The sequence below is a fragment of the Natator depressus genome, chromosome 9, assembly GCF_965152275.1.
Source record: "Natator depressus isolate rNatDep1 chromosome 9, rNatDep2.hap1, whole genome shotgun sequence".
In the NCBI taxonomy this organism is placed as follows: Eukaryota; Metazoa; Chordata; order Testudines; family Cheloniidae; genus Natator; species Natator depressus.
The window spans coordinates 99,724,813-99,744,055 of NC_134242.1; the positions used below are offsets into that span (position 1 = coordinate 99,724,813).

At 38.5% G+C, this 19,243-nt stretch overlaps 1 protein-coding gene across 2 annotated transcripts in view; it reads left to right on the forward strand.

The window, feature by feature from the left end:
- The window catches only part of LRCH2 (leucine rich repeats and calponin homology domain containing 2), an 89,198-nt gene that overhangs the window by 39,954 nt on the left and 30,001 nt on the right, over window positions 1-19,243 (forward strand). The window contains exons 7-15 of one of the 2 annotated variants that reach the window (XM_074962784.1): window positions 966-1,053; window positions 2,338-2,449; window positions 2,769-2,866; window positions 2,954-3,021; window positions 3,246-3,350; window positions 5,878-5,955; window positions 9,587-9,655; window positions 14,606-14,654; window positions 16,372-16,488. In XM_074962784.1, coding sequence (XP_074818885.1) covers window positions 966-1,053; window positions 2,338-2,449; window positions 2,769-2,866; window positions 2,954-3,021; window positions 3,246-3,350; window positions 5,878-5,955; window positions 9,587-9,655; window positions 14,606-14,654; window positions 16,372-16,488 — 784 coding nt within the window. The remainder of the gene's footprint in view (window positions 1-965; window positions 1,054-2,337; window positions 2,450-2,768; window positions 2,867-2,953; window positions 3,022-3,245; window positions 3,351-5,877; window positions 5,956-9,586; window positions 9,656-14,605; window positions 14,655-16,371; window positions 16,489-19,243) is intronic. The other variant, XM_074962783.1, reaches the window with a different exon arrangement.

The following is a 19,243-nucleotide window of genomic DNA, read 5'->3' on the forward strand; positions in this document are numbered from 1 at the left end:
TGGAAAGCCTGCCTTCCAATATTGATCCAGCTGTATACATTTATAAGGAATTCTAAATTGAGCAATACCTTATAAAGTCTCAGAAAAACAAGAGAAATCAAACTGAAAAGTCCAAATGAACTAAACAGTGCAATGTATACAGCTGGACTTTCTCAATTAAGATACTTCTATTAACTGTTTCAGAACTGTCTGATATCAACAGTCTTTAACCTGTCTTGTTTTAGAAAACTGTATTACCTACAGAACAAGATTTTATCCTTGCCAACATACTTAAAATTTCATCCACAACCTGTGTCAGTATTTGTTGACTTTTGGTGCTGAATAAAACAGAAGAGCTGTTTGCTGTGGCAGGGATCTCTGAAACATACAACTTCTGTAAGAGAAGAACTAGTTAGTTATCCAGGGAGGCTTAACAAAGTATAATGGGATGAAAATGTACAAATGTGAATGTAGGCTGGATACCAGTCAGAATACCACACCTAAGGGCTTGTCTACACTGGGAAATAGCCTGGAATAGCTGTTTTAAACTAGCTTCCCATGTGGACTCTTATTCTGCACTTAGAGTGGATTAAGCCAAACTGCGAGAAGGAACTCTTAGTGTAGAATGAGTGTCCGTGGAGGGGAGTTAGTGCAGAATATTGCACTTGAAATTCACACAGCACTTGAATGGACTTAGGGAAACACTCCTGAATTTTTTGGGAAGTTGGACGAGATAACCTAATTGATCTTCTCAGTCTTAAAATTTCTATCTGATATCCTTCTTTAAAATAGCCTCTCAGCACACTAAACATTTCTATAGTGGGTCTTGTGTCACAGATGGGTGTAAAATAAAACCAAGAAACCCTTTGTCCCAACAACCATAGAGGGGTGGGAAACATCTTGAAAATGGTGTCTTCCTTTCACTTACCATTTAGAAAAGTGATATTTTGTCTTATATTATGTTCAATGCCTTCTCTTTGTTATAGTATGGAAGACTTTTATCCCAATAAAAATCATGGTCCTGACTCTGGCATTGGCAGTGATAATGGGGATAAAAGACTGTCTGCAACTGAAGTGAGTGGGTTTTTATTATTCACTGTATATTTTTATTTTTGTGTTGATAAAAGAGGGCTGAAAGGACAGTATTTTTCTTCATTTACAGAAGCAGTTTATCATTCAGCTTGTGCATAATTTTGCTGCACTAAATTGCTTATTTCTTTGTCATTCAGATATGCTTTGTATAACTAGGGAAAGCTTTAATGTGATACATACTGCAGTTAAATGAACTCAGTAAAATGTGTGACAAACTTACTGTAAACAGCGTAGTTGTAGCTGTGTTGGTCCCAGGATATGAGAGAGACGAGGTGGGTGAGGTGTCATCTTTTATTGGACCAAATTCTGTTGGTGAAACTTGCTGTAAAGCATAGAATGATGATACTAAATATTTAAATTATTTATACGTCCCTCTGAATATTTAGCCCAAATTAGTTGCATGGTGTTCTGTCACCCCACTCCAAGCTTTTTTAAAATTGAACCAAATCAGTTGTGGCTTGTTTGGCCATTTTCAGATATAAAATACAAGATCATTTTTTGATCTTAATTAATTAATTTGAGAGTTGCTTTTGTTTTTCTAATAATTTCTGTTTTAATTAATATAAGCTGAGGTGTAATGTATTTTTCTTTGCATTGGCTGTTTATTAATGGGGACTATTGGTTGACATGTTAGACATATTATCAGCAACATTTAAAAACTATAAGGGAATTTATCCTATTTTTCCAATAGCTTGCTTATGTAGTTGTATGAATCTATGTGTAATCAACTACAGTTTGAGTAACAGTAGTACTAAAACTGAATATGGTAAAATTATAAAACTGGGACTAAGGGAAGATTTAAGTCTAGGTTAAAAAATGTACTTGCAAATTCATCTGAAGGTTGTTCGTAAGAAATTGTAAAGTGGAGGAGTATTTCAGGATTATGTCAAAGGTCAGACTGATCAGAAGTAAAGTGGCCACACAAACTTAATGGACAGAATCACAGTTCCTTTAATTAAGTGGGGTTGTGCTTGGTAATTGGTTGAGTGGAGAAATATTTATGTGCTTCAGAAAGTGTTGATTCTGTAGGTGGCACGCTTTACTCAGTTAAGAGACGAGTGGCCCCAAAATTTTGCTGCAGGGCACTGTAAATAAAAAGTACTGTCTTTCAGATGAAACAAAACATGTCTTGACCACACTTTGCATTCATATAAGTGTTTCACCTAAATCTTCCCTCATAGTAGGCTCTTTAACGACACTGTGGCTTATCAGTAAACTGAATAATTAATATGCCAGTCATGTTTTAATTCTGATTATTCTTTGCAGCCATCTGATGACGACACAATTAGCCTTCACTCTCAGGTATCAGAATCGACGAGGGAACAGACTTTAAGGAATGACAATCATTTAATAGGAAGTAAATTTGACTCACATAAAGGTAATGCCTAGTCTTTTTAGTACACAGAAACACACTGTTTCAGGTGCAGATAATTTCCGTTAAGCATCGCACAAGATTATATGATGGTGTATTAGATCTGTGCATTTACACTTCAGACAACATTGTAATAAAATTATAAATACAAGATCAACAAATATGCAATAATGAAAAAACCGTCTCATGAAAATTTTGTCTAGATATAGCAAGAGCTCACTGTATTAGTTATATTTGGCTGTCACAAGTACCTTTTAGGAATAACGTTAGGTTGAGAGAACTGTTTAATATTTTCTTTTTTTCAAACTTGATCAATCATCCCTAGACCAGGAGGTGTATGATTACATTGATCCTAACACAGAAGATGCAGCTATTCCTGAGCAAGGAGATGTACAAATGGAACCATTTGTCTCTTATGTTAAGGTAAGGTAACTTCATAAGTAGAAAAAATTAGATGACACATCTTGGTCATTAATGTCTAAACTCTTCATTTTTTTCTTTCTGTATAAGGAACGAGGAAAACGCCCTGAGAAATCGCAGAAAATAGAAGGGAATGATGAGTGGGGAGATGAAAAAAGGTAGGCCTTCATAAACATCCCTTTGGAAGTCAGTATTTCCAGAGCATAGTTCTGCGATAGTGGGTACAAGCACCTGTGGCTGGGCAGATCAACTTTTAGGAAGGTTTTTTTTCCAATTGCTATCAAGGAACACAATCATTTGCTTAAAAAAACAAGCCCCCAAACATGCATGCCTTTCCATAACCTACTGGAAACCAAACATTTCAGCTAAGTTAATCTTTCAGGCTTCAGAAAGAACAGCTGTTGGCAGAGGAAGACGACGAGCTGAAAGAAGTGACTGACTTGAGAAAAATAGCAGCTCAGCTACTGCAACAAGAGCAGAAAAACCGGTAATACAAAATCCAAATACAGTAATAGTTTAGGCGAGGTGTGTGCCGAATCTAATTTGTTTTCCCGTTTAAGTTGTCTGCTTAAAACTCTTTTCTATTTTACAGCTTTGAGAATAGATTTGTGCAACTGAAGACATTAAACAGTCAAACAAATTCATACAGACTTTTTAGGTGTGTGTCTCATGTCTGTTTTCATAAAATTGCTAGACAGAGAAGCAACAATGTCCAGATGTAACCTGTATATTGTGATAGATAGCAATTAATGATTATTTTTGTCATTGCTCATCCAGTGGAAAGGAGAGCAGGAAATCCATTTGATGTGAATATTTTATGTTTCATAATGTTAAGCTAGTCCTTGATTATCTGATCAGGTGTTTAACACTGGCACTTTTCAAAGTGAAACACTCCTATGTAAAAATGATGGAAATTAGTAATGGCAAATTCTGGGCATTATTGCTGATGCACTAAAATGCTCTAAGCGTAGATTATAAATGACTATTCAGCACCATGTGCTGCTTCTATGTGGCTGGTTATTTTTACAGAATATGAAGATTTCAGGGAATGTAGGTTACCAGATTTTAGAGGGTAACTCCTCCATTCAGACTGCCAAGTTGTAACATTTTGCTAAAGGATGAGGAGAGAGGACCCTTGTTCAAGCATGCGTCTTTCAAACAATAAAACACACAAACAAGCTGAATATCAGTAGTCCATCCTGGCCATCTAGTTAGCAGTTATCAGCTAGCAGTTTCCAATGGGCATTGCAGAGAAGGGGGCTCTTGAGAAGGGATTTGGAGTGAGACAGGAGAGTGGCTTTATGGACTCATTTAGGCAGGGTATTCTACGTATAGGCGTGACAAGTTAAAAAATGAAAAGGTGCTTGTGGAAGTGGAAAAACAGGTGATGGAGGCTGGCTGCTGTGGAGTGAGAAGGGGAAAGAAGGCAATATGAGAAGTTACAAGAGAGGGCAAGTAGGGAAGGGCTAAGTTAACGATAAGGACCAGAAGCTTGTATTTGATGTTGGGGGGAATGGAATGGAATCAGTGCAACCCTGAATGGGGGCTCTGAGAGCATTACTTGGGAGAATCAATGGCACATTGGCAGATGGTTTCTGGATGTGGCATTCAGCGATGGTGAAGAAGTGGTGTTTTATAAGGAACATGGCAGAATTAAGAGGGGTTAAAGAGTATTCATAGGAGGGGAGTCTGCATGGTCATAGGATTTCCCAAAAATGTGCTCAGCTGTGCAGGAGCAAGACTGAAGGAAGCAGAGAGAGTGTGGCAGCAATGTAGCAAGATGACACATTCCATAATCAGATGAATACAGTTTTCATTAGTGTCTTAAATTTCAGCCTTGCAATGAGATGCTACGCATCTGTTTTTCTTAAAACATTGTGAAAGATATCAAACCCTAAAATATCCTGATATTGCAGCTGCATATTGTCAAGCTTTAGAAATTGGCCAGAGTGTATCCCCCTTGTGTAATTATTATATTGCAACTCATGAATTGGTGTTAGCTGAATTTAATATTAACAGTATGAGCAGATAAAATGAGTGTTTCTATAGCTTTAATTACTTGTAATTCTATTTCAAGTATTCAGGAATGGGGAGGTGTCCATAGGGAAGGGATATACAATTAAGAAAGGGAGATAAGTAGGAAACAGTAATGTTTAGTCCTGGTTAGCTGGCAACTGGCAAAAACTATAATAAGAAAATATAAGAAAATATTTTGAATTTTTACTGTACTATAAAATATAAACAATATTTAAAAATTATAGTAAACAGTGGTTTAAAAACACTGTCATGTTTGTTTGGTTTTTAACGGGGATAATTATATTGGAAAAATGTTGTAAATCTCCTTGTGTCATCATTTGTTACACCAAAACGTTTCCTCTGAAGACCAGACTTCTAACCTAGTGCTGCTTTAAATTACTTTTGTTAAGCATAGCCATTACTGTGTTGCATTTAGTAATTTAGCTGAGAACTCTAAATTCTGCTTTGGTTGGCAGTGCAATGTTTCTACTTGTATGAACCTATTGATTTGCTAAGCTTTACTGCTATATCTGTGGCACTTGTATTTAATATTTGTGTAAATTTTTTAAAATGTGGAGACAAACTCAGTACTGATTTAAACTATATGCTATCAGCAAAATATAGCAAGATGTAAGTCAGCCCTGATTTTGGCCCATAATTTTTTGTGAATGTATAATTCCTTGTAGTGACAGCAATAAGAATTAGAATTAGAGATTAACAGTTGAAATATTTCTGCTTTTGAATCTACAACTTTGTAAATGTTTACATTGTGCAATTTTGACCTGATCACAAGGACTCCTCTAAAATTTGTGCATCCTAATAATTTCTTATTAACCTTAACTCTGATCATTTAGCATGTTTTCTTTTAATCCTGTGAAATCTATCCTCTTTTTTTCTTTTCTGCTTGCTATACTAATGACTTCCCTGTCCTCTCCCATCAACTTCTCCTGTTTCCTTCTTCCATCTCTGGGTTTGGTGTACATGAAATGTGAATACAGACGGAGACCATTAAGCTATAGAACTTCATTCAGTGAAAAACTCTTCCAGAGGACGAGGGCTGCAGGACGTGCATCCAGGTATCTAGTGTTTGTGGAGCTTAAAACTCTGAAGATCACATGTTAGACAAGAGCAACATTATCAAGACTTGGCTTATGGAAAATAGAACAAAGTAACTGAGTGAATTAGTATAGGATATTTAATGGCCAAAAAATTGATCACAAACTAAATTATGAACACATTCAATATTGTCCAAGAGGAATGCATCCGATGAAGTGAGCTGTAGCTCACAAAAGCTTATGCTCAAATAAATTTGTTAGTCTCTAAGGTGCCACAAGTACTCCTTTTCTTTCTTCAAGAGGAAGTGTGTTTGTATTTCAGAACATTAGGTAGTTTAACATTAGCTATGCAGAGGTAACTTCCAATTATAAGTTTGACTTTTTTTTTTCCAGTCACCACAACTGACTTCACCAGACCTAATCAAGCAACCTGAAATATCAAGTATTATATCTTGCCCTAGATAACAATTTTCTACAAAGTTCAAGATGGAGGGAGTGGGCAACCAGTAAAAGCCACGTGGGGTACAAGAATTTCAGTATTTGGATATGAAAGGAAGAGCCATATGTAAAGATGAGATACTGCCTTCAGAGGAATGGGGTCCTTCTGCCTATTGATTTTTGAGTCCATCTGAATTCCTTACCCCACTTGCAAGGCCCACCAAGTTCCTGTACACCTGGCATATTCTGCAGTGACTCCTGTCACTGAGCAATTTTTGAGTATTTTAATCTAAGGGGACTTCCAGGCAATAATCTTTTAACATCCAGTTAAGGTTTCATTTGACTTGGAAAACTCTTGAACTCTTAAGAATGTAATGTATTAGAGAGCCTACTAATTCCAAGTGAAGATTCCACATTATTTAAAAACAAAACCTATTAAACTTTGGGAAGTGAGCACAGGTAACGTCAGGCCCCCATCATCCCTTCCAATCTGAAGTTTGGAGAAGATGCTGTACTTGTAATGTCTGTCAATGGGAGACTGAAAATCTGAGTGATTTTCATTTACCATGCAATAACTAAAGTTCACGATGTTGGTCAGGTGGACATTGTATACACTAATTCGGTGTACAGCAAAATTTGTGTAATTCTCAGGACATGAGATCTTTTTAAACAGGAGAAAACGATGGTACTCGTGCTATATGTCTTGCAAAGAAATACTGAAGTACTCTTCTAGTGATAAATAAGGCCAGATTCCCTTCAACTACTGATTGTTATGTATTATAAAGAGCGAGGGTTTAGTGTGAAGAGATGTGATGTGGATGGAAATGGTGGAATCTGTCCTGGTAGCATCACTCTGAGAATAACATGAGTTAAGAATTTGTGAGTGACTTGACGCATTCATTTTGCATACGCCCTGCAGTTTGTTGGCTTTTTTTTATAAACTGGAATCTTAGTTTTGGAGTTACAAAGCTTTCTATTGTCTGGTGGCTGGTTTGTTTTTTGAGAAAAATATAATGATCTCGGGGGGGCAGGGCAGCAATGTTTGGAATGAATGAATGAATGACTTTCTCCAGTTCAGAGAATTTTACCTTGAACTGTTGGGTTTGGAAACTTAGTAAATATAGATTGATTAACTTCCATGCAGTTTTATAAACGGGCTGTAGACAACATTTTCCCAGTGAACCTGCAAAAATCCATTTAGCTCTGTCATTCAGTCTCACAGGAAATTCAAAAGGCCCTGACTAGTCAAACATCCAACCACTAATCTGAGAGATACTGAACTTGCTATTACTTACCAGTACATTTACTCTAAGAGTTCATTTTTGAGTATACTGTTCCAGACTATTTTCAATACTAGAAAAAGAGATCTGAATTTATTTTTAGGAAGTAGAGTATTCAAAATATATTTGAACATCCATATAAATGTCTTGGTTTTTAATAATTGGAAGCATCAGTGACTTATATCATTAATGGAAATAGCTTCAACCAGCAAAAATGCGCACATCGTTAGTATTTAATATGTCAAATGGCTTATTTCTAAAACTGCATGTCTGTCTTACATGAAATCATTTTATCTACAGTGACAGTTTCAGTCGTGGCATCAAAGTTATTAAGTGATTCAAATTATTCCTTTTTTTTAATCTTTCATTTTATTCCAAGGGTCTTATCTTGCCATCAGTATCCTCTAAATTGTCCACTGACTTCAGTGGAATAATTTCCTGAAAACTAATGATCCTAAAATGGTTTCATTATTTTACAGTATTTGCTATATCACATAGCACAAACATTGCATCCTTATGTAAGTATTTGTTCTGGAGAATTAGAATTTCTTTTTCCTATCTCAAAACACCCCAAAATATTCAGTCCTTAAAGATTGAATATCGGGAATGTGGACTGGAGGGAGTAAATTTTCCAGTTTGAGTTCAGTCTGCATGACTTTATCGAGTTAAATGAGATTTGCATAGTCACAACACAATGCAACACTTACCCTGTCATTGAAAAGTATTTGTAGTACCATTAAGCTGAGCCACCTATGATGAGGGTGAATGAAAGCCTGTGATACAAGTCAGTTAAAATTAATTCACTGCTACTAAAGACAGTTGTAAGAGAATGATTGATCTGTGACTTAAAATGTAGGTGTCTGTTTCACTTTTCCAATTTTACTGTTTATCCTTCTTGTACATAGTTGTTTTTATTATTATTATCATAATCATCATTATGACTGAGTTCTAGGTTATTGTGTAATTTAAGAGTACGCTTTGTTCTCAATCCTGCTCACCATGAAATCGATGGAGTATTACAGTGCAATATTTTCTGTTCTAAGAATTCAAAAATCCCGAGTCCAACCCCAAAATAGCATGAGACTTGCTTGAAAATCGTTGAGTTAAAAAAAATTGCTCTGTTTATTGGCTTGCTTTCTGTCTTTTTAATCCTTTAAGGGGGGCAGCCCCATCTCCTTCTACCCTGTGTGTGATTGTTTCAGGGTAATAATCCGCCCCTAAATGCACACGCAGGCATAGACCACCAGCTGTTTTGAGGGTGACTCCAGTTGCCCATTCCAGGATTGAGGAGGGTAATCGCCATTTTATTCATCACCATTCTCCCCATCATTGTTCTGACTCTCCTGCCCTCCCCACAATTCTCTCAGCCTTTCCCGCAGTCTCCTGCTCAAAACCCCACTGCCAGTCTCCCGTTTGTTTTTACATTTCCCCTGCTCTCCATGCTGTGCCTCACTAGCCATCTGTACGTTCTTCCTGACCGCTCCCACTCTTCATTTCCATGTCCCACTGTCTCCTGTCTTTGCCACTTTGGGTGAATAGTGACTGGGCCTCGAAGCTGAAGGCTGGCTGGCTTTAAACCCAATGAGAACAGTTGATGTGGTGGCCTCTTGTGTAAAAAATGAGGAAGGAGACCTAGCTTTTTCTGAGATCGTAAAGAGTTGGGTTTTGGTTTGGTTTTGTTTTTTAAAGAAATACCTACTATTGCAAGACTTGAGAGAGCATAGAAGTTGGAAACTCTGCTGTTGACTTCAGTGGAAGTATGACTGGGCTCTGGGTTTTCTTTATATAAGCACATTCAGTTTCTATGTAAAATATGCCACTTAAATATTCAGAGTGTTTATTTTGTAGGGAAGCGTTTAATGGAGAAGGTGCTGTATGCTTTAAAGAGGTTGCTAACAAGAGAGCTGTCAGATAAGTGTGTGTTTTCTTTGTAGGCTTCTTAATCATTCGACCTCAGTAAACACAAGAAACAGGCCAAAGCAGACCGTGGAATCTGAAAAAAGGTATTAAGAAATTTTTATTGCTTTCTTTCATAGTACTGAAATAAGATGTTTTTTTGTGGTGGTCATTTTATACAGGGTAGGGATGAAGGATCAGTGAACAATGAGGACTGAATTCTGCCCTTGAATGTTTGTGAATAACTCTTGTTGACTTTTGTGGGAGCCTCACACTCCTTCCAGTGACAGAATTTGGATGTGAAAGAAAACTGTTGGAATAATACCAGAGTACTTTTTAGCTGTGCTGGGGTTTTGTTGTTCTCCTTCAAGAAATTATTTTTTGTTTAATTCTGGTATAACGTGATCATTAAGACATTTTACAGCAATGTATTTTGCTGTAGGTCTGTTTTTTTCACACTGTTGAACATGATTATCAGAAAGTTCTTATTCTTTCAGCCATGAGTTCATAAAATGATAAGTACTCTGGATGGCTGTGTGCCCTTTGCTGTATCACTACTCTACTGGGTGACCTTATCTGCCTTTTGTGATGAGAGACCCAAACTTTACTTATACCAGTGTTGATAAAGGGGTGTGTTTTTTTTAGGAAACAAAGGCCAGATTTTCTTGGTGTCTGCTAATACCACCATCTGACTCTCAGTCCCCAGCAGCAGAAAACCAATACAAGGGGGGTGAGGGATTGTGCAGAGTAAGGTTCTCACAGCTGAGAGTCTGGTTGAGGAGCTGATCCAATGGAAAACTTGGGGGTTCAGCAGCTAGCAGAGAGGCCTGCTGTTCCCAGGCTTGATTTTTCTCTCCTCTTGGTCCCTTGGTTTGCACTTCCCTGCACCATTGGAGCTGAATTGAATTCTAGTATCTTACCGAAGTATCTAACATTCATATGGTTTGGGTTGCTCAGATTCCGTGGCTGAAGTTCAGTTATAAACTGAAGAATTTTGTTCTATATAACTAAAAGCTTACACCAGTTCCTCAGATAATGCATGTTTGAAATACTGGGGAATGAACTGCATATTTATTTTTCACTTTTTCTTCCTGTGAATGGTATGTGCCTCCTATATTTTGTAGTAACATCCAAGATTATTCTGACAGAAGTCAGTGAAAATAGCTTTAACGCTTTGTTTTCTTGGCACATTTGTCAGGCTGTGTGTGTAGTCAGTTTCACTGCCCTTTTTAGTCAGTTCATCAGTTTCTTTCAGGTTGAGAGGAACAGATAATAGGTAAAATGTTTATAAGGCATTTTAAAGAAAAAACTCAGAATGCTCTCTTTGAAAGGGTGCCCTATCAAAAGAATTCATTTTAATTTGCCAATTTTAAAAGAATGCAAGTTGACCGTGTCCCTTGGATGTCAGTTTTGTTTAATTTTGGCATGTCCCTAATGGAAAGCTCTCACAGCCATTGAGTTTAATTTACCATTTTTATTCTTTGAAATATAGTCAGGTTAGTTTCTTATCTACAGTGGGAATAACTTGGGGGTAGGTGTGGAATTTCTCACTTTGAACATTTAAGTAGAACTTGAAAAATTAGTTTTGGTGTTTAAAATTACTAACAGTTTAAGTTAAAAACATTTCTAGATGGTGTAAACAGTGCATTTCCAAGTTATTTAGGAATTAACGTTGAGCAGTAAACTGAAAGCAAGCCTTTTTTTAATCCTAAATTTTGTTTGTTTTTTCTAGGGATACTGTTGGTTTGCTAGTGTTCTTTAATGGAGGTTTTTGCTGTTTGCAGTTGCTAATATACATTTCCCAACTGTAAATAGTCAGAAGCATCAGGAGTGGAAAAGCTACTCTGCAGATCATATCAGTGAATAATGCCAAATCCTAAACCCAGTTACTGGGCAGGATAGAGCACAATTACGTGGTATATTCAGGAGCAATCATGGGGGGAAGGCCCTCTTCATAAGGTAGATTTTAACTAGCATCTTTTTGTCTGTGTTTGAACCAGTCCTAGGCAGAGGACCAATAGATATGCTATTTCTAACAAACAAATTTGTCAGAGACAAACTTCCCTTGTAATGTCAGAGGGAACAGTTTTTAACAGGAAAATTGGAGCCCCAGAGTCTGTGAAAACATAACCCTCTCCTCAGTAACCTAGTCTGTAACTAACAGGGTTTACTTCAAGGAAGGAATAATCAATGCAAGTAGATGGAACTTAAAAACAGGATCTTTGTTTCCTATTAAATGTTTGCAGTGATAAATGGAAAGGCAGAAAGGAAATAGCTATACCAGTAAAATTTTCTCTAAATATAATTGTTTTTCAGTGCTTTCTATTCAGATTGGATTTCCTTGGTGAATAGGTCTATAAATGATAAATACATATCTAAGTGATTTAAAAACTGTGTATGATATATCTCACACAGGACTGGTTCCAAGCATCTTAACGTATATTGTACCTTTTGAAAAAGGTACATTATCCTTGTATAAACCAAAAATGAGTTCTTACAGGGTTCAGTCACCGGCTTGCCATCCTGGGAATTAGGTCCAGCCAGGCCTTGTTCCCTCCCCTGGTGGTGTCTCTTCCTTTGTCCTCTCACCCTGTGGACCCCTCTCACTCCAGGAACCGCAGCTGCCTCTTCATGACTCGGCCCCTCCGGCCAGCTGACCATACTTGATTTTCCCCCGCTTCTGGGTTATCAAAGTCCCTCTTGACAAATGGGTTCAGGCAGTTTTCTTGCTCAATGCCCTGCTGGTGCCACTTCATCAGTGGCTGGTAGGGGGACCTGGGTGTGCTCTTTACTCCGGGTCCTGGCTCAGGGGCCCTGTCATCGGCAGCCGAGGTTTGACCTATCCCATACCTTGCTGCTTTCTCCCGAGCCTTGTCCTACCTTCCAAGATCCTCCCCCTGCCCCCCCCCCCCCCCCCCCAGGTTTGTCAGCCTCCCAATTCCCTCTTCCCAGGGAGTGACTTTGGACTATCCTCTATAGTCCAAACCACACCTCCCTTCATGCAGGGAGTCACTACAGACTACTTCCATGCAGTCCCCTCTGTTGCCAGCTTCCTGGATTATATAGGCCCCACCTGTTCCTGCCCAGCTGAGCTCCCTGTCTCCTCCAGGTGCAGCCTGGGCACTTAATTGGCTCACTTAGCCATCTTAACCCTCCCAGGCCTTTCATTGGGTGAACACTCCATCACAGGGTTGTTTCTGGTTCATTGTTTGTGTGCATTACTGTTTTTACTCAGATTTTCTAATGCAATTATCCTAAAAATTAGGATTTTAACTGAACCTATAATGGCCCACAGCAGAAATTTTGCAGCCTGTTTCCCAAATTGCAACTTGCATTTCCCTGCGACATTTATAGTTTTGCTCCCCGGAACAGTACTGTAGAAAGATCATATATCTCATGTCTATTTTTAAATCTACCTGCTAAAAGTCTTGGCAGAGCATATAGCAACTTTGTAGCTACTGCAGTTATTTCAGAAACAGCCCCTTGTCATCAGAAATGATTTGCTGCTCTTTTATCCTTCACTTTCTATTGTGTTGTATTCAGTGATGTCGTATTGTATGACGCAACATCATAATCCAGTTGTCCACTTCTGAGCCACACTACAGCCCCTGGGAATTTATATACCAGCCTGTTCAGGCCTAAGGCCTTGTGTGAGTGTGCTGAACATCTTACAGGCCTGAGTCACTACATAAATTAATACTTATATTTAGGGTACAGAGGGGAATTCTACTTGATATCTTTTATTCTTGGCTACATCTGTAAGGTAACAACTTTGAGTAGTCTACTGACCTTTGTCAAACACCACGTCTTATGTAAGATGCCAGGTTCAGGAGGGCAGTACTACAATAGCTTGAGGAAGACAGAAACAAAATAACAGGCTATGCACAGCTCTTACGTAGTAGGAGCAGAAATCACAAGTTGCTACCCATCTAGCTGTTACCAGGTTGTAGATGACTGTAAGTGTAGCCCACTGTTCGGTGAGTGCTATGTATCCCACCCTGTGCACAGTCCTCAAAAGAGAGGATCTCTTACAGCCCACAGCTACTGTGTCTGGTTCTTCAGCTCAAGATGGGACTCATGCGTTCAGCTCTGGAGGTCCCTGGTTCAGTCTCCAGTGTCAGCCAAAATGGTTCTGATAAGCATTACTGAAACAGTGAGTTTTAAGTAGCAACTTGGAAGGAGGATTTTGTTCAAAGAATTTAAAAAGATACCAACTTTAAGCTCATTTTTTGAAATTGAATAATACAAGTCGTTTCAAGTACTATATCCACCCGTTAGTGCCCCTGTGAACTTTTGAGGTTCTACAATTTAATTTTCCTCTCTTCTAAAATGTTTCTCTGCCCTGTTGCTGTGTGAAGGACCCACACACACACACACACGAAAACTGACCATACAGGGCAAACAGTGAAACTGGCTATATACAGGGCTGGTGCAGTCACAAAGTAAAAACTCTGGAAACGATAGAGAAATTGTTACTCTGAACTTTCAGTTGTAGTAATCTTAGATGTACTTAATATTCAATGTAAAAAACCAAACAAAAAACACGTGTGTGCTTAAACTGAAAGTGCCCTTTTAAAATGGCATTAGAACAGACTTTATTTTTACTGTTAATTTTCAATAAAGTGTGTGTCTGGTTCTTGAAGAAAGGAAGTAACGGAATTCCACAAGTAATATTTTAAAGATAAATGTTATTCAGTTATCGTATGTATTGGAAATAAACTTTGAAAATGGTAAGCATAGCATGCTAAAACTATAAAGGAGCTTGAAATGGATCTGGAAGCAAAAATCTCAGATTTCATTATATTTTAATCAAATGCTCATAAAATTACTTTTGACAGTATTGGTTATAAAATTGTTAGGCAACACACAAAACATCAAAACAGTGTTGATAACAATGTGTATTTTTAACACTGCATTCTGACCTCAACAAATCCTCTTAAAATATCAAATTTCTATATTAGTATAAAATATTTTGGAAGTCTTGCTATTAATGTGTAAAAAGTAGTAACATAGTAAAACCAAGAAAATACATATTCAAATAGTGGTGTTTTTTTAAGTGTCTCAACAGATGAAATAAATTCTCCAGTGTCTCCTTACAGATGGCAGGTAAATATGTGCATGTAAAACTGTAGAACCCTTATTAGCCCTTGATAATCACTTTATCCACGGATGTACCACTGGTGTAGCATAACTTGCATCGTGTTTGTGTTCACATATGTATTTGTTTGCAGATACCAGTAAATGTATGTACATAATTGTGGTTGCAAATGTAAAGGTAATCTAAAAATGTCCCTCTTAATTCAGACTTCATTTTTTTTCTCCAAATAACACTTATATTAATTTAAGATCTTTGTACTGCTTCTAAGGCATTATGGGTCTTAATTTTGCCCTACTTTATTCTTCTATAATTTCTTTGTGTTGTGTGTATCAGATTTTCTGTTTTCTCAGTTTTTAAATAGTCCTTATGTTGCAGATCAGGGGTGGCTAACCTCTGGCTCTGGAGCCACATGCGGCTCTTCAGAAGTTAAAATGCGGCTCCTTGTATAGGCACTGACTCCGGGGCTGGAGCTACAGATGCCAACTTTCCAATGTGCCAGGGGGTGCTCACTGCTCAAAATCTGGCTCTGCCACAGACCCTGCCCCCACTCCACCCCTTCCCTGAGCCTGCCATGCCCTTGCTCCTCCCCACCTCCCCCCCCCAGCCTCCTGCATGCCATGAAACAGCTGATTGGGAGGTGTGGGGAGGGCTGCCGGTGGGTGGGTGGCGCTGGGGGGGGGAGGGGCTGAGGGGGGCTGCTGACATATTACTGTGGCTCTTTGGCAATGTACACTGGTAAATTCTGGCTCCTTCTCAGGCTCAGGTTGGCCACCCCTGTTATAGATCTCTTGTTGTTTTTATGCCTAAGTAGGAAACACATCAAAGTGCTGTGAAATGTTTGTGATCAAACTCAAAATGTTTGGTTGTAGATTTTAATTCAGTGTTTGTTTTACGTTCATTTTATGGTGCCCTTAGGTGGTAATACGAAAACAGCTTTAGAAATGTAGATTGATTTATATACATTGTCCTTGTAGGTAAATATTTCCTTTTGAATCATCTTCCTGTATATTTAGTGGATATGAAAACATTTAATTATTTAAATTCACTGATCTTTTATGAATAAGCCTTTTATTGTCTCCATCAAATTATTATATTAATTTACTTGTTGTAAAGATGGATATTTGTATAGTGCCATCTATTGCATAAATTTCACTGTAGGTCAAAGTCCCAAGAAAATGCTTTTTAAAAAAAGAATATCAGTGGATAACTGACCTGATGTGTAAAATTACGCACACATCCATTTGCATGCACAGTGACTCACTGCGTGCTCAAATACGGTAATCACACATGAATAGCTGGTCACAAATCTACCTTTCTGTTTGCATGCCTATTAGTGATAAGTGTATACAATTTCAGCACGTCTAATTTGTGAAAATCAGGCCCAGCATGGATAATGAAGAAAGCTGTGATTTAAAAAATGGTTAAGTAACAATGTAAGGCCATCGTTAAACTTATACCCTCTCCCATATATAACTTATTTTAGAATCTTGAAATGTAAGAAGTGCTGTTTGTAGAAGTGACCTGTACCAGAGATTGGTGAAATTACAGTGCTGCAAAACTGAAGTGTAACAGAGGCAAACAAGGCCCAAGATAAATAGTATTTTTAGTTAAACCAACTTTTCTGTTCAAATTTACCTCTGTAATATAATTTCAGTGTCCTCATAATCCATGCTAATGTTTAATGTTTAAATCCTTGCTGTCTAAAACCGTTGTTGAAATTTGCAGCCACTAGAAAATCAAAAGGATCCGACAGATGAGCAGCACTGGCCAGAAACACAGCCTGTTATCTGGCAGAATGAAGAGAGGAGAAGGAGCAAACAAGTTAGAAAGGAATATTTCAAGGTATTATATACTTATTTTTTCATTTGCTGCTCTTTTTGCTCTTCCTAGAAACATTAGTTCTTCAAAGACAATGTATTTAGCTTAATTGTCACCAGACTGGTGTGATACAAACTGATAAATTTATCTTCTGGTTCACGGTCTGCTGCAATTTATAGAAGTAAATGTGTGTGTATCATCTAATTAAATACATATTAACAAACACTATTTTGAAATACTGTGTTTTAGCATGAAATATTAAAATACTATGGACTTTATTTCTCGTTTGCAAGATACACAGGTGGGTTTCTTGGGTAACTAAATGAAGGGGCTTTCTCTTCTAACTTGCATGTGAGCTATATTCTGTGTTTGGTTCAATCCTGTTAGATTAATACATATGCTTCCAGGACAATTTGAGAGTGCAGGAAAACTGGAAACATTTGGCTGAGTGAGGAAATGCTTATTATTCCTCTTATCTTCAATAGAAAATGTAAACTTAAAGCTGTGTTCTGAAGGCAGAGAATAAAACCTAACCTAGAATCCTTCCAAACATCCATCATTTCTTCTCCTCTTCCCCACGCCTCAGGCTTAAAACCACAAAAAAATATTCAAAACTATTTTAAACAAATGTTTATGCTCAATTTGGTATTTTTGCAGAGTCTGAGAAAGATGTATAGTACATCTTAAATCAGTTGCCATATCCTAGTACAGTATGCTAATATCACCCTTACCTGGTTGATTTAGTAACTGTCTTACTGCTCTAACGTGAGGGTGAGAGAGAGGAAATACTCTGAAATTGTTTCCCTTTGTTTGCAATGTGCACGAACGGTCACAAGATGTCAGTCTCTGCATGATGCAAAACAGGCACAAGATCACAGGCAACAGAGCAGGCGTCAGTTTTTCCCCCCAACTTCTGGAGATAGTTGTGGTGTTTTTTGAGAAGTTTCAGATTAGCCCTACTAGCTGTAAAGGTGTGACCGCTTTACCAGTGTGACAGCAGGTCTAAATAAACTGAATCCAATAGCACATTTCTTCTTTGAGTGCCGGTGCCTCTGTATAGTCAACTGTGAATACATATATGCTCCATCCTCCTGAAACCGGAGAATTATTGCAAATCGTGTCCGTCAGTCCACACCTGTGCCCCTGTGCTCCACACTGAGGATATAAGGGGTGAGGCTGACAGACTGCCTCTTTCTTAGCACCGCATGGCCTGAGGCAGAATCCTCCAATGTCCAGAGCTGATACTTCGTTATAATCTTTCCAATCTCCCAGCATGGGACTTAGATTATGTCTAGGATACCAGGTTTCAAAAACCATGTCTCCTCCCCTTGCTCCTTTTTTGGCCAGCGACGATAACCATTACTGCCTCTACTGCCTCGGAGAAGCTCATATCTCCATTAAATGCAATATCTGCTGTGCTTTTCTGCGATATCTTTGGCTTCGGAAGCACCTTATGGAGTACAGCAGGGCTCCAGTCAGGCCCAGGCTGGGGAGACCTCTCGGTACATCATCCAGAATTGGCAAGGAGTGTGTCCCCTAGTACTATATGTGACTCTGGAGCAGAGAGGGGGACAGGTAAGGACTCTTTGGCTGGGCCCCCTGATGAGAGTAAGGGGTGCACTCAAACATAAAAGTAGATCCTCTCCTAGACCTTCTAGGAGGGGAGATCCCTCCCCACCCCTGTCCGTGGAAGAAGGGGAAGATAAGCAGGATCCATCGATACCACTGGTTCTGACAGGGATATTGTCCTTTGCTCTTGATGAGGTGGATGCCCCAGCCTCTCCCTCTCCATTGGACAATCATAGACTGTTCCAGGAGCTGTTAAGGAGAGAGGTAGAACAGCTCAGAATCTCCTTAGAAGAAGTCCAGGATTTTCAGCATATGTTCCTGAGTATCCCCCAGTCGGCAGGCTCTGGTTGGGTTGCTCTCCCAGTAAATGAAGCCATGCTAGGGAAATGCACACAAACTAGGGAAATATAAAAAAAATTTAAAAAAATAATATACATAAACTAGGGAAATACAGTCTTGATGGAGCTATTATAAGGTTCATAACTGGTTGGAAAATCATTTCCAGAGACTAGTTATTCACAGTCAAGCTGGAAGGGCATATCAGTTTGCAGTAGGACACATCACAGAGTATGAAAAATGTACCCAAACTAACGGCAGTGTGCACGCGCGCGCGCGCACACACACACCCCCCATTACCCTCACATAATACATTGAGAACAATAAGGGTAGGGAACTGTCTGAGAATCAGAACTCATCTCCTTGTGGTGTTTAGACTAAAGCCTTGTCTACACCTAAAAGCCTTGTCAATATAGCTATATCAGCAAAACCTTCCCAGTGCAGACGCAGTTATACTGGCCAAAAAGGGCTTTTGCCAGTATAGCTTATATCAGTTTGGTGAACAAAGTAAACTATACCAGCAAAAGCACTTTTTTAATGCTGTAACGGTGTCTACCCTAGTTCCAGTGATATGTAGTCTGTTAATCCACCCTGTCTTATCCCGTTGTACCAGAAAAAGCTAGGACAGCCATGTATGTGTGTGTCACCTTTGAATTTGTGCTTAACTTATATAGCATCATACTTTCATACAGTGGTCTGTGCCCATTTTGTCCTGTTCTTCTGTGCACATGTAGTTGATTCCGTTCTGTATGCTTGATTTCCTGATGTCTTTTTACATTATTTCAGTGTGTGTGTGCTCTAAAGAATGAGAGTATGGTAGGTGACAGCTATGTGGGGGAGGTTTAGGTTGGATATTAGGAAAAACTTTTTCACC